Below are 13843 nucleotides of genomic sequence, written 5' to 3' on the forward strand. Positions count from 1 at the left end.
AACAAGCATTTGCAATGCACTAGGGTCTCGCATTTGTCAGAGTTACAGCTATTCACCGTTGTAAACTCCCAACCAGATTTTTCTTGCATTAAAAAAAAAAACAGCGCGATCGCACTGCTACAGTTCACACCTATCGGCAAAAGTGCAATTATGAACTTAACCGGCAAAAGTGCAATTAACTGTGTAACAAGGTCGATAGTATGCGAAGCGCTCTACTTCTGCCCAGCGAGATCGCACTGCGAAAATATTGAAAAAGTAGTCCACAAACCTGATGGGAAACAGCAAGCCTCGCATGTTTTCTGTACTTGGTCACTGTGCTCGAGGAGGGCTAACCACCGCAGAAGGCATGCCGTATGTGTGCCTTCCACTTATCAAAGGAAGCGAATTCTAACAGGCAAGCCAACTTGCCAAAGAAAGACACTGATGTGATGTTGACGGGGCTACGAGCCCTTTTCTAATACTTAAAGCGTCTCGCTAGTGATATGCATGCGTCAGGCTCGACCCTAAAAAGGAGCCAGTAATATAGAATTCTTCAGACACAAAGGATTTAGTTTGTGGTAATAGTCAGAAACAAGGGAAATTTCCGGTTAACTTCCAAATGGAGACGTTTGTCTATTAGCCAAAGATTCAATGTTTAAAAGGCTCTTTAATGTGAGACCCTCGATAATGTAATAACCTTTAATTCAAATGATCCCAAGTGATATGGTACTGAATAAAAAACATCCAAACCTGTATGACAAGATAAATTACCAGATGAGAAAAACTGCTACAAAAATAAAAATAATGAATCTGATGTGTGATGGTAAAATCAGAAGGACTTAAGAGTTGTGAACCTGTTCAAATACTTAGAAACATCTTGGGCTGGCTAAAAAGAAATGTGCTGGGTTGGTTTTGTACTTGTACAAATGTCTATTGCGAGTGAGATGGCATGGGACCAATCTAAAAATCTAATAAATTAGGTTTTCACTACTTAAAAAAGGTCACGAATGGAAGGTCGTCTGACAATGGGTGCAATAGTTAATGGCTGAACAGAGAACCGTGTTTTCCCATTCAAACTGAACATTTTTGTTATTCTCTACAATCACAGCAGTACCACCTTTTAAAATATGAAGGCAAGATCAGACGTCACGTTTCACAATCATACGAGACCACTTCTGTATCTAACAAAGTCACATTATGGTAGCTTCAACCTAAGCACCCAAAAATAGTATAATTGATTGCTTTAAAGGATAAGGGATCCAAATTTATCTTTGAAGTTAACTTTATGACTACATATCAGAAAGTAAAGACACACACAACAGAAACGAAGCATATCAAAAGTAAAGTTACTTACCATAAGTAACCAAAGCACTATAGTCCATTTGTTGTTTGGCTAAGAGCTAAATTATTTGGCCACAGAGCATCTTAGTAGTTAGAAAACCTACAAAGGTGGATTGTTGTTTTGAGACAATGCACGTTCCGATAGTCCCCCTGCTTAGCCTCCATTACAATAAACTTAATTTCCCAGGATAAAATTGATAAGTTAAATAGATATAGGAGGGTGATATCTCAATACTTTATTCAGAGTGCACTATTTGTTATCGGTTAATGGTCTTAAAGAAACGCTCCAATTTGTTTATATATTTTTTTTTAACAGTGTTCATTTCATTAAAATAAAAAGGATACATTGGTGCACATTCCCTTTTCGTCATGTTGAACAGGTCTGGCTTTGTAACAATACCTCTGTAGTTTAAAACTTGCTAGAAAGCAAACCAATTTCAGTACCCTCTCACCTAGATGGGCCAAGTCTCTCTATTCATACAAAGGACGTGTTTGATTTTCAAACAAAGAACAGTAACCTATTTATTCTTTTTCCAAACCTCCCTCCGAAATAACAATTCACAAACAGGCCACAAAACAGTGTTATTTTTTTATACTTGCACATACCAACAAGGTAAGATTGAGGATCTTACAGCAGACAGGCTTCCAGTTTCACACAAAGGATCCTTACTGACAACTAATAACCTAGGACTAAAACTGACCCAGAGTATGCCAAGTCTCATTACTTTAGACAAATCACACTAGAGTGAGAGAGAGAGAGAGTGTGTGTGTGTGTGTGTGTGTGTGGTGGGGGGAAAATGTCCGTATCACCGACGTGCGCACAGCAGCAAAATATCACTTAAGCTTTCTGGGGCCATTTATTTTCCAAAGCAACTCTGATCTGCATTTCTTTAAAAGTTGTTTGTTTACAACCTGACTGTAAACTATGCAATCTGTTTTAAAACTGTTTAACCCCTTCAGTGCACGTGATGGCCAATGGGTGACACTTTAGTGCATGTGGCAGTCAATGGCCGACACCTGCACTACCTCCACAAGTGCACATCGGCATTGACACTGGGGAGGAAAATAAAGGCCCCTCTGCACCAGAGGGATTCCATTATTTGATTTTACGCTCAAGCTGCTCGGGAAGAGCTTCCTGAGCAGTCCTTGTCTTTTTTTGTTTTTTGTTTTAATCCCTTGCTGTAATGACAACCAGCGTGCAGGACTCTATAAGATCTTGGTTTAATCCGTCCCTGTAGCGAGCACCTGACCCAGGTACACAAGTGGTGCCGCATTTTTAGCAGCACGTTTGGGGTCACACTGGGTGGTAGGAATCTTGTGGATTCCAGAAGTTTCCATAACAAAAATGTAAGAAAAATATGTGATTTGGGCAAAGTTTGAGGCTTGCAGAGCATTGTGGATAAGAACTCTCATGGGATCCACACAAGGCATACAACCCTTGAATCCCCTGGTTGTCTAGTTTTCAAAAACGTCTGTGGTCCGTAGGTTTGCACGGGCGGCGCCACAGCACGGGCCCAAGTACCGCTGCAACCCCTATTGCTTATCCATCAACCTAGCACTTTAGGGTCATTTGTGTCGTGGTTTGCTCGCCGACCCAGATAAGTGAGGTACTGTTCTTATCGGGGGCATGTGGAACGGTAGGAAATGTGTGCCTCCCCATAATAGAACGTTGTCATACAATTGTGATAAAAATGTGTTTAACAAAATTTGGTGTTTGCAATAGCTTCTGGGTCCATTACCTAGTGAGAGCCACACAAGACACCACATCTTGGATTCCCCCAAGTGTCTAGTTTTTAAAAATGTAATTTCCTGTTGTGGGCACTTTGTTTACCCACAACACAAGTGAGGTACAATTTTTATCAGGAGACTTTGGGGGAATGCTCAGTGGAAGGAGGTTTGTGGCTCTCCACAGACTCCAGAACTTTCTATCACAGAAATGTGAGAAAAATGTGTTTTTCAGTCAAAGTTTGAGGTTTGCAATGGATTCTGGATACACAAAATAAAGTGAGAGCAATGCAAGCTATCCCCCCCCCACCCCCCCCCCCCATATTGGACTCCCCAAGGTGTCTAGTTTTCATAAATGTGTACATTTGCTAAGTTTCCCTAGGTGCCGGCTGAGCTAGGGCCCAAACTCAGCAGCTACTCACATTGGGGAAAAAAGGGGTTTGTTTTCAGCGAAAAAATGTGATGCGTCCATTTTGTGTTTTGGTCTAGTTCCTGTTGCAGGCACTAGGCCTACCCACACAAATGAGGTACCATTTTTTAATCAGAAGACATGTGGCAGCACACAATAGTAGACCATTTGTTATTACCAATTGGATTTCACTGCATTTTTGCCTTCCAAATTTAAGCTAGTTTGTAAGAAAGAAGACATTTTCAAAAATACCCTCTAAATCATATGCCAGTACACATACCCACCAAGTCAGAGATGTATAAATAACCACTGTTCCTGAACTCCATATCTTGTGCCTATTTCAGAAATACATAAGTTTTCTTGGTACCCATTTTTCACTCTCCATAGTTCACTGTATTAATTTGTCTATACTCTGTCCACAATGAAAAACCACTGAACGGCCAACTCGGCTGTTGGCTCCGGGTACCTTGGGTTGTTGGAGGCCTTTCAAACCCTATATACCCCCGCAAATAGAAAGGTCAGGCGCACATAATGGTGCATTGCTTTTGTAAATTGCCCATTGTGATAAAATGTTACCGATGGAACATCACAAATGGCAGTTTTTTTCCTATTCATTTACAATATTTCTATATTTTAACTGTTAGTTTCTTTAGGAAAACCTTAAAGGATCAAGACATATGAGACCTTACTGAATTCAGAGTGTTGTCTACTTTCCAGAAACCAATAGCTTTCCTAATTCAGTGATGGGTTTCCCACTGGTTTCCCCCCACAAACTGGAAGTAGGTGGAAAGCAGAACAAATAGAAAAAAAAATAGGCTACATTTCAAAAATGCCAAAACTGTGGTTAAAAACGTAGCTTTTTTTTTTTTATTTATTTAGCTCTGTAGGTTCCTGAAAGTTGGGACGACTGACTTTGGCACAGCAAACAGTTCATTGAAAAGATTAAGAAAAAAAACTCATACCGAGCACATTTTTTTTGCCTTTTCTTTTGGTCCCCTCCAGAGGAATACACAAACCATTGGTATTCTTTAAAACTTCAGGATGTTAGAAAAAAAAAAAAAAAAGGAAGCAAATTTAGTGTGGCTACCTTATGTGTGAAAAAGTTGTGGAGCTCTATATGCAAACCACTCCAACTAGCCACAAAGGGCTCATCACTTGGAGGGGTGGACTGGTGGTAAGTAAGCACCAGCAGTTAAGGGGCTAACAGTTGGTAAACAAATCTGTTTTACTATTATTGCCATATCATAACTAACACCATCTGACATTCAGCCTCCTACTACACTTCGATTGTTGGTTTTCTAAAACTAGGCATCCTATCTTATGAGAACTGAGGACAATGTACAACATGTGAGAAAGTGAGGTTCCCAAAAGCTATTTAAGTCAACAGTTTAGTATCCAGCCCTGCCTTAAAGGCACAGATGGTCCCCAAAGCTGGGAATACAAAAGGCATGCAGCGGACAAATTATACGCAAGCCTTACAAATTAATTTTGCCGAAAAAATATTGCAGTATCTCTAAAGAAAGAGGAAAGGAGTTTTCAACCAGTTATTTAGTGCAGGGTAAATGATAAGGAAATAGGGAGTTCTTTGCAACACCCAGCACATTAAATGCAATAGCATTAATACTTATTTTGAAGACTACCTGCACTTCAATTTCATTAGCCTTTCATTTAATTGCAGAGGTGTAGTTCCTAATCTAAAAATTCTTGCTAGCAATATTTCACTGCTAATACTTTCAGACTTTCGCAAAAATGTTGTTTTAATGTTTTGAATGTGTGAGATCAATGAAAGAATGCTTTAAGAAATACTCAAAAAAAGCCAGAGCAGGCGAAGATTGCACAAGGCTGAATCACTATAGTACAGAAAATCTTTTAATATGAAATACTACATATGCATTCAGTTTTTTCCAGTGTTTTCCCATGATTCTTATATTTTCCTAATTGTCTCTTCCTCTGAGCACTGCTGCATAACAGTATGCTTTATTGGAAATTCAACAGTAAAACAATCAGATGCACAACTCATGTGAAAGAATACACATAAAAAAAATTGTGATAAAAAGGCAAAAAATTCCATGGTGGTGACAAGCACTAATCATGAGTTAAACAACTAGCCTGTAGTACTCTACATTGCAATGAATTAGTTACTTTTCCGGGTGTTAAACACATTTTAAAAGAAGTTTTTATCTTTAAAACATTTGTAAAATTTAAATTATCTGCTATCTTGACACTAGCACACCTACACTCAGAACAAAACATTTTGCCCAAAGCTTTTCACAGAGTTAGTTGACGTTTGTAAAATCACTGGAGTTGGAACGTAATAGGAAAGTCTAAAAAGACATTCATATTGCAGATCTAGAATACAACTCCAAGACGACTACCATGTGATGAAATGAGTCACTTGAAATAACACACTAACTTCTAAAGTACCCACTGGAAAAGTATGCTAGAGGTAATATAATTTAGAAAGGCTAAAACACTGTTGCGAGTCATGGTACGCTCCCTACTGAGCTCTGTCCTATCTTGCTTTGAGGTGAGAGGAACTATTTTAGAAAAAGGGAATAAGTAGAGTGAAATTAGTAATACAAATACTGAAATGCATGTGGCAAGCCAAGACTACCACCTCAGTTTGAAAAGTGACTGTTCCCATTTCTACTGGCATCTCTTCCCAAGTTAAAAATAATTTGGCATAATGAGGCAAGGGAACTCAACAGTAGTGTGCAGAAAATTCAGCAGACAAACAACAAAAACAAATCACGCTGGGTTATCTGTGGTCACGTTCTTCAGGGTTAGTCTAGTAATTCAAGACTTGACATTCGTTTGTCTTTTATTTATTCGAATTAAACAAGTACGGGTTAATAAACAGACAAAGTCCAGAGTTAGTATGTTGGTATTATAACATTTATTAAAATAATGCTATGGGTTAATAGAAACAGCAAAGAACCAAAGAATTAAAATGCAAGCCATGTAAAAATCCAACTAAAACCCAAATAAGTCTAATGAAGTCATCCAGGAACTAACTAAAAGCCCAAAAAGACACCACTCTCAATATAATAAAGTACTGCAAAACAAGTGGCAATTTTCAGATATCAAAAATTGTGGGTTTTGCATTTTGTATCCTTTTCTCAATCAGGAAAAAAATTCCTTTGAATGTTATATAACATACATATAAAACAAGATAGAAAAATACATTATAAACTTGTAACAATGGCTGTAAATACATTATCTTACATGTTCTCATAGGCAATAGGTTGGTTATGGTACATACACAGCATGAATCTACTTATCGATTATAAAGAATAGACAAATGCCAGTTGTATGCCTACATACAAATGACACTTCTATCTACCCAAACAAAAAATACATAATACTGTCAGAAAAAATAAAGTCTTAAAACTACATACTTCGTTAACAAGAAAAAAACTCAAAGAATGATAATACTGAGAAACAAGGCATTCAGAGATTTCAAAAGTCATGCTTTTTTAAAGTTGATCCAAAATGTCTTTATCAACTAAGTTTTCAAAGGTTTGTTCACACCAAACATTTACACATCAGTTTCATAGCTACTGGCCTCCACCCTCAAATAGACCTTTGATAAACATCCAAAACGTCCAGGTTTACCATAGTTGAGATGAAACTGGATCAAATACTGGTATTTTCGCATATCTTTTCTCAAATGTTTGAGTGCCGCAAGTTTGACACAAAAAAAAAAGTTTACAAATATAAATGGCACTGCATTAGTGTGAAATATAATGTGTTTGAAGAGGAAGACAATGCTGGTTGGACAATCAATGAAATTTAGCTGAATAGAAAAGGATGAATGTCTGTTGCATAGTAAATAAACTCAAATTGTTCTACGTTAGACAGGATGACCGACAGCCACCACATGAGTGATTGAAATGTAAGCCTTCTGAGCCTACCATTGACCTTTTTACTTGGAAGCTGAAGGTTCACAGAAGTCAAAAGTTGACATGCACGAGAACAAGTGGTTACCTGATCATCCCCAGGATTGGCACTACATTGTTGGAACTTTTAGGAAAAGTGTTCTCTCTACTACCTTTACCTACAAGCTTGACAACTGCTTGATAGTAGAATCCTTAAACTGGGACCAAGTTCAAGTTAATAACACAAAGACAGACACATGGCCCCTACCAAGAGTCTGTTGAAAACAGTGTCACTTCTTTTGTTGGACCCATTTCCACAATAGGCTTACAAATTAGCCTAAACCTTTGGGTCAAAAACATTTAACATTTGATATGCTTACAACATACTAGACACTCAATTTGAACATTTTTTACATAAATAAGACAACAAAATGTTGTCTATCGGGAAGGCTGTGAGGTTCAATCATTTCGTGAAATGTTGACTTCTGCTGACACAATTGATCTTGGTTAAGCATACACATAAGTCCAACAAATGACCAGAATTAAAATTATTATTTTGCCACATTTACATTTCATATGAGGGTTAGCAAAAACCCTAACAAACGGAAGGTGTGGCAAACTTGCCTTATCATGGAAAAGATCAGGCAACGCAGCTCTCACTTTCGTGTTCTTCCTTAACTTCTTTTCACATATTGTACTGGGCGACTGAGTGGCATGCATTTAACTTATTTGTAGGAGAAGTGGATTAAATGAGACACCCAACTACATGACCATGAAGAAAATAAGGCACTTTCTTTTCTTTAGACGTATTCCAATGCTTAAAAAATAGAAAAAAAAGAAAAGACAAAAAGGCTCTTTTGGTCTTGTTTCTTGACAACCACCAGGAACAAAATCATTTTATGAAATAAAGGGCTTTCTTTGTTCTTTTTTTTTTATAACACTTGAAAGTATAAAATGCTACATTTCCAAAAATATATATTTGTTTTCTGCACCAGCACCCTTGTATAGTAAAAGTATCTACTTTTTGTTCATTGTGTTTGAATGCACTACACTTTATCTACAATGTCATTACAATTATACAGCAAGTAGGCAAGCATGGCTTTTACATCCTTAATGTAATCTTTCTATACAGGGAGTTTTAAAAAGAATATTTGAACAGTTTGCCCAGTAATGTGACACATAATGCATGTACCTTGCTCTCGACAAACTTAATAGCCTCAGCAAGTGGATCTCAGGTTGTTGCTGCTGTAGTGACTGTTTAGAAAAAATAATTTGACATTGAATCTATTTTTTCCCATGGCACATTTTTGATTTCATACATCATCTATGGCAGACAATATGAAAGGACTGCAACTTCAGCCCTGCGGGCACTGTAGTGACTACACTGCAAGTCATATTTTGAATACTTTTTTTGATTCTTGAAACTACCCTTCACTGTAACACCTCTGACCAAAAAGGTTCATGCATGATGCATCTTTGCACACAGTACATTCAAAGAACTTTTGACTCCACTATGAGAAGAAAAAAAGGTTTCCTAGAAGTCTCTCACAGTAACTGCCTCTGTCGTCGGGTTGAGGGACAGCCGTCTCCCCAGTCTCTTAGATGAGACTTCCTGACCAAACGCTCGCGATGAGATTCGAGTGATCAGTGCAGATAGATGAATTGGACCTTATTGCTTTACTACAATTCAGTGCATGTTCTAGAACCACTTTCACCCAACCAGGAAAAAGGAAAAAAGCAGAGTTGGAGGACAATATCTGTGTCTTTGTTAGATGGTAAGACGAACGGACAAGAGCCTCAGCTTGCTGCACTGATGTCAGGCAAGCAAAGGCGATTACCAGTTAACTGATCAGCAGGCAGGCATGGTCAGGTCATCATTGGGTGAAGAGTTCAGAGGTCAGAAGGTCATAGGTTAGTTGCCGGTGGCGGCTGGGTGGTTAGAAACAAAAAATTAAAATAAAAAATAAAAATAACAAAAAAAAAGAAAGAAAAGATAGAGAGGAGATTAGTTTCAGCTAGTGACGGCTTAATGACAACATGAAAAAACTAATCACAACTAAAAAAAACAAGCATGTTTAATTCTGACATACTGATTGACAGTCTACAGAATGCAATAAAATCATGACACACTAGCATCATGATTTGAACACATGAAGAAGAGCCCACTCCCACAAAACTGGTTAACAGGAAAAATAGAAATCAAATAAACCTAATGACTAATGGTTAGTAGCAGTCAAGGAAATTGAAAAACAAAAACAAGTACGTTTTGAATCTTGAAGAGAGAATTTACAGACAACAGTCAGTGTACAGATCAGTATCTGACTGCTATTAAGCATTAGTACTCCCTATGCACCGGTGCAAGCATTGAAGCAACTATTAATATTGATGGATGTGATTATTAATAACTAGTTGTTAAAAAAAGGAATGAATCTACAGAATGGCAAGACGTCAAAAAACACCTGGGTTTAACATAAACTATGGGCCAAACAAGGTTGATTTTTGTTCAATAAAATGTTTATTGCTTTTCAAATTTTCTATGTACAAACATGGAATATCTTGGTCTCATGATACAAAACAATCACTAAACTGTAGTCTAGGACAGTAAGCATTGTCATGGGAACCAGGAGAAGGCCAAGCCCAATGCTCAAGCCTTTATTTTCCAGTTGAAAATTCTATTTTACACAAGTTGGACACTTATAAAAATTCAAATGCTTGTAAACACTGTAAAAGTCCTGCCATTTTAAACTCTATATGTAAAAAGCTTGAAGTCATTCAAAAATAGAGGACATTTCTAATGAACACTAATAAGGCATTTTAAATCTACAAACAGCCCTCTTTTCAATTTGAAAGCTAATACTCTGCAAATACAATAAAATTTGACATTTCATATACATTCCTGCTTTATAATTTTATATTTAAGAAGCCATCTGTATATACTATTTTCTTTTGCAAAATAAAAAAAAAAACAATTACAGTAAAACATCATAAAAAAATTCTCAAGTGGAAAGTTATTCCCAATGATCTTGAGCTGTTCCTTCTTTATTCATTCTCACAGTCTCCTTCACCAAACTTGGTCCACTTAACAGTAGTACTTTTTTCTTTAAGACTCGTTCAACAGCTTAGTCATAGCTAATCATTTCTGAGGTTTGATATCGTTTTTTGTACTGTTGCCGTTATGACTAAGGCAGAGGAGATGAAAGTGAGAAGGGTATTCAGTGCAAAGTCAGATTTGTGCCATTCAACAAAACAAAAAAAACACGAACCCAGTAAAAAGACGAACTGTTTACCGATAGCATAGTTAATGACCAATACATTGTGGCCTGGTCACATTTATATATCAAACAAAGGGGTGGGAAGATGCCCATGGTGTAGGCTAGAAAAATGTGTAAACTCCACAAGAGTGGAATAAAACTACTGCAAATATGAAAACGTTCCCTGAATTTCTGGAAAATTATGCTTGGTTCTGCAATCTGTTAATGTTTTTAAAGAGACCGTGAAATATAAATATTTAATATGGCAACTTATCACTTAATAGGAATAAAATATATTATGTTACTGACACCATAATATGTATTTTATCGTGATAATGAACGTTCGGTGTATAAAAACATACCAAACTTGTATTGCCACATGAGCATTGTGTGGACTATGTTCTCAAAGAATGGCATCTTTCAAGATACCAGTACACTAGAGATATATCCTCTGCCGAGTCCCTGGGCTTCTACAGTACACACAGGTTCACATCACTGTGCAAAACCACTTGCAATTTATTACAATTAAGTCAGTCGGTGAATCAAATTCAGTTTTGTAGTACTACACAGCGGAAACTTAGTTTCAAATACAGATGTCAACCCATGGACATTTTAACATTTTGGTGTTAGAATAATTTGTGGTAAAATGACCGTGTGTATGATTTAAAGGCCTGCTCATGATAGCTAAGCCTATGTTTCATACGTGAAACATGTGGCACAAAACTATCTATCGCTTATACCGAGAACCCATTAAAATCAATTTACGTTAGACCGAAGTGTGAGGTTTGTTTTGCTTTTAGTGATATGGTAACAAAAAACTACTGTAATTATTTTATATTTCCAACAGTTTATGTATTGCCATTTGGAACGATTATACGTCTAATTGAGTCCTAATTACAGTGGTCAAAGAAGTGCTTGAGTGTGGCAATCTGTAGCATAATCCTCCTAGAGCAACAATGTTGCCATCACAACGCTGTGACTACAATTTTGGTGGCTACCAACAGCACACAGCTGTGTCTGCAATTTTGAGAAACTAGACCAACAAAAAACAAAACTGGAGTGATTCACAAGTTCAACTTGACAATGGTTGTTCCAGACGTTTAGCTACAGTGTCAAAGACAAGTAAGGGGAATCGTTTACATTATGTGACCAGACCAGAAAAAACAGATCATGAAGTCACAATTTTGAAAGAGGGCAGGAGAAGAAAATCTGTTGGGAAATGTTTCAGCACCAAATAATATAAGCAGATCCATATGGACTGTTTGAAATGCAGTGTTAATGACAAAGTGAACTTGGAATATGGCACTACTGTGCTAAGGATGGCGTAACAAAAATATATACAAATGTAGGCACAAACAAAGCAATCCAAGCTTTTATAGTAGGGGAGCCACGAACCTCTACCCTGCACCTGTAAACAATGTAGGCAGAAGAAAGCACTGGCACCCCCTGACAGGCATACTACTTGGGAAAGAAGATGAATTTGTTGTGCTCTTTTCATTCTTTACCTCACATGTTCACTGACTTAGTGGGAAAAGTTGGCAGACATGCCTGAGGAAGCCATTTTTTCAGAGCAATTTGTGCCTGTCCCTACTGGCGAAACAAAAACACTTGAAATAAAATACCTTGTTCCTTGCCAGCATGGCTTCCTCTTTATTCGATCCAATACTGAAGAGATGGTGCTGGCGAAGAAAAAAATAAAGGGCATTTTTTTTTTTTTTTTTTTTAACTTTTTACAAAGTCTTAGCCAGCAGTGGGAATTCACCAAGCTGGAAACATGATTTTATTGTAAAGGGGCAGACTAATACATTTCTCCCATATATGGTGTGAAGCTACTTTGAGATGTTCTCACCACTTCCCTCAGCTAGGCAGGGACACACCAAGTAAATGTCAGTAATAGGAAACCCAAAATGCACTGCCAAATAGGTTTCTTTGTGGTTCCCCACATGTGTTTCAAGCACTGAAGCATTAATTCTTAGTCTACACTAGAAGATGATTTAGGCTATCTTTATCAAGACCATCATCTTGGTGATAAGAGTCTCTTCAAATATAAATTTGAAAGTGGAGTCAAAATGGAAACTGGAAGAACATAATAATTGCCATTCCAGTACAAAACAAAGCATGTAAAAGATTCATTCCTGCAGTGTTCATTTAAATGAAAGCTACGTGTGCACGGACATCATTAAAGTGACCGCAAGCTCCCACCAAATAAAGTAAGAGTTTGTACTGGATGTTATTTTGAGCGATGTGTGTTAAGTTCAATATGTCTAGATCCGTTATACAAGTTCTTCCTTAAGCTTAAGTAGATTGCTGGTGGTTCCAAGAAAATATTTGTGGCAAGGAGTTGCTTGCTAGAGAAAAATGAAGACTTCTTTTCCAGCAGGTGGATGGTAAATCAGCGGCTAGAGATGCCCAGTTAAATGGAAGTCGTCTCATTGTCGAACTTCAAAAGTCATTTTGCCTTCAGTAATTGGAGTTTAGCAGCAAATGGGGATAAAAAAACTCATTTTGGCAAGACACCAAGTAGAAGAGAAGACTACCGATTGAGCTAGATCCAACCAACATTTGAAGTCATCTTCACAGTCGTTTGCGTGCAGAATCGTGTAGCTTTTCAGAAAGTGCATCTTATTTTTACAGTTATCCAGTGGCTTAAACAGTTTAATGAACACAAAAAGGAAATCAAATCTTCAGTTTTCTCCAGACAAACAGAAGGCCAGGATTTCTCAAGCTTGCTCTCATTAAGCATACATCCGCTTCACTTTGCAGCACTAAGCTGATTAATTGAAATAGGTTACAATCCATAGTTGATACACTTAAAATCAGACTGTATCCCATTCCCTGGCTCCTCACCTTCAATTCAATTAAGGAAGCATAAAATGTATTAACTTTTTACATGCAAACCAGGTTTGAATACCGTGGTGTATGCAGGTTTGTATTAACAGTTTTCCAAATAATACCTTTGAGGTTTAAAATGAGTATGCATAAACGATGGTTTATTAAGTTTTTGTTGGCAATATAAAAATCTTCCTCAAAAGTCAAAAGGTATGAGGACAGGCAGTGGGCAAAGTACATGTATAACTAAATCAGCTGTGGTGCTGTAAAGATCATTTACAGTCATAATTTCTTAAACAAGAACTGCAGAACTAAACTAACCTCGGTCTGCGGTCACAATCCTTTGGTAAGGATGGACCCGCATATCGTGCCTTCGAACTTTAGTAGCCACCGCACCTAGTTAAATTGCAATTATCAAGACAAAGTTAGAA

General features: G+C 37.4%; 1 protein-coding gene across 8 annotated transcripts in view; it reads right to left on the reverse strand.

Moving 5' to 3' along the window:
* Window positions 1-6327: 6327 nt before the first annotated feature.
* QKI (QKI, KH domain containing RNA binding) overlaps window positions 6328-13843 on the reverse strand; it is a 252890-nt gene continuing 245374 nt past the window's right edge. For 5 of the 8 annotated variants that reach the window (XM_069235295.1, XM_069235290.1, XM_069235286.1 and 2 more), the window contains 3 exons: window positions 13734-13808; window positions 12206-12262; window positions 6328-9261 (listed from right to left, as the gene is read on the reverse strand). In XM_069235295.1, the coding sequence (XP_069091396.1) occupies window positions 12234-12262; window positions 13734-13808 (104 nt within the window). In that variant the 3' untranslated portion in view covers window positions 6328-9261; window positions 12206-12233. The remainder of the gene's footprint in view (window positions 9262-12205; window positions 12263-13733; window positions 13809-13843) is intronic. The other 3 variants (XM_069235288.1, XM_069235285.1, XM_069235283.1) reach the window with 1 other exon arrangement.

Source organism: Pleurodeles waltl, chromosome 5 (assembly GCF_031143425.1).
Source record: "Pleurodeles waltl isolate 20211129_DDA chromosome 5, aPleWal1.hap1.20221129, whole genome shotgun sequence".
NCBI classification, from domain to species: domain Eukaryota; kingdom Metazoa; phylum Chordata; class Amphibia; order Caudata; family Salamandridae; genus Pleurodeles; species Pleurodeles waltl.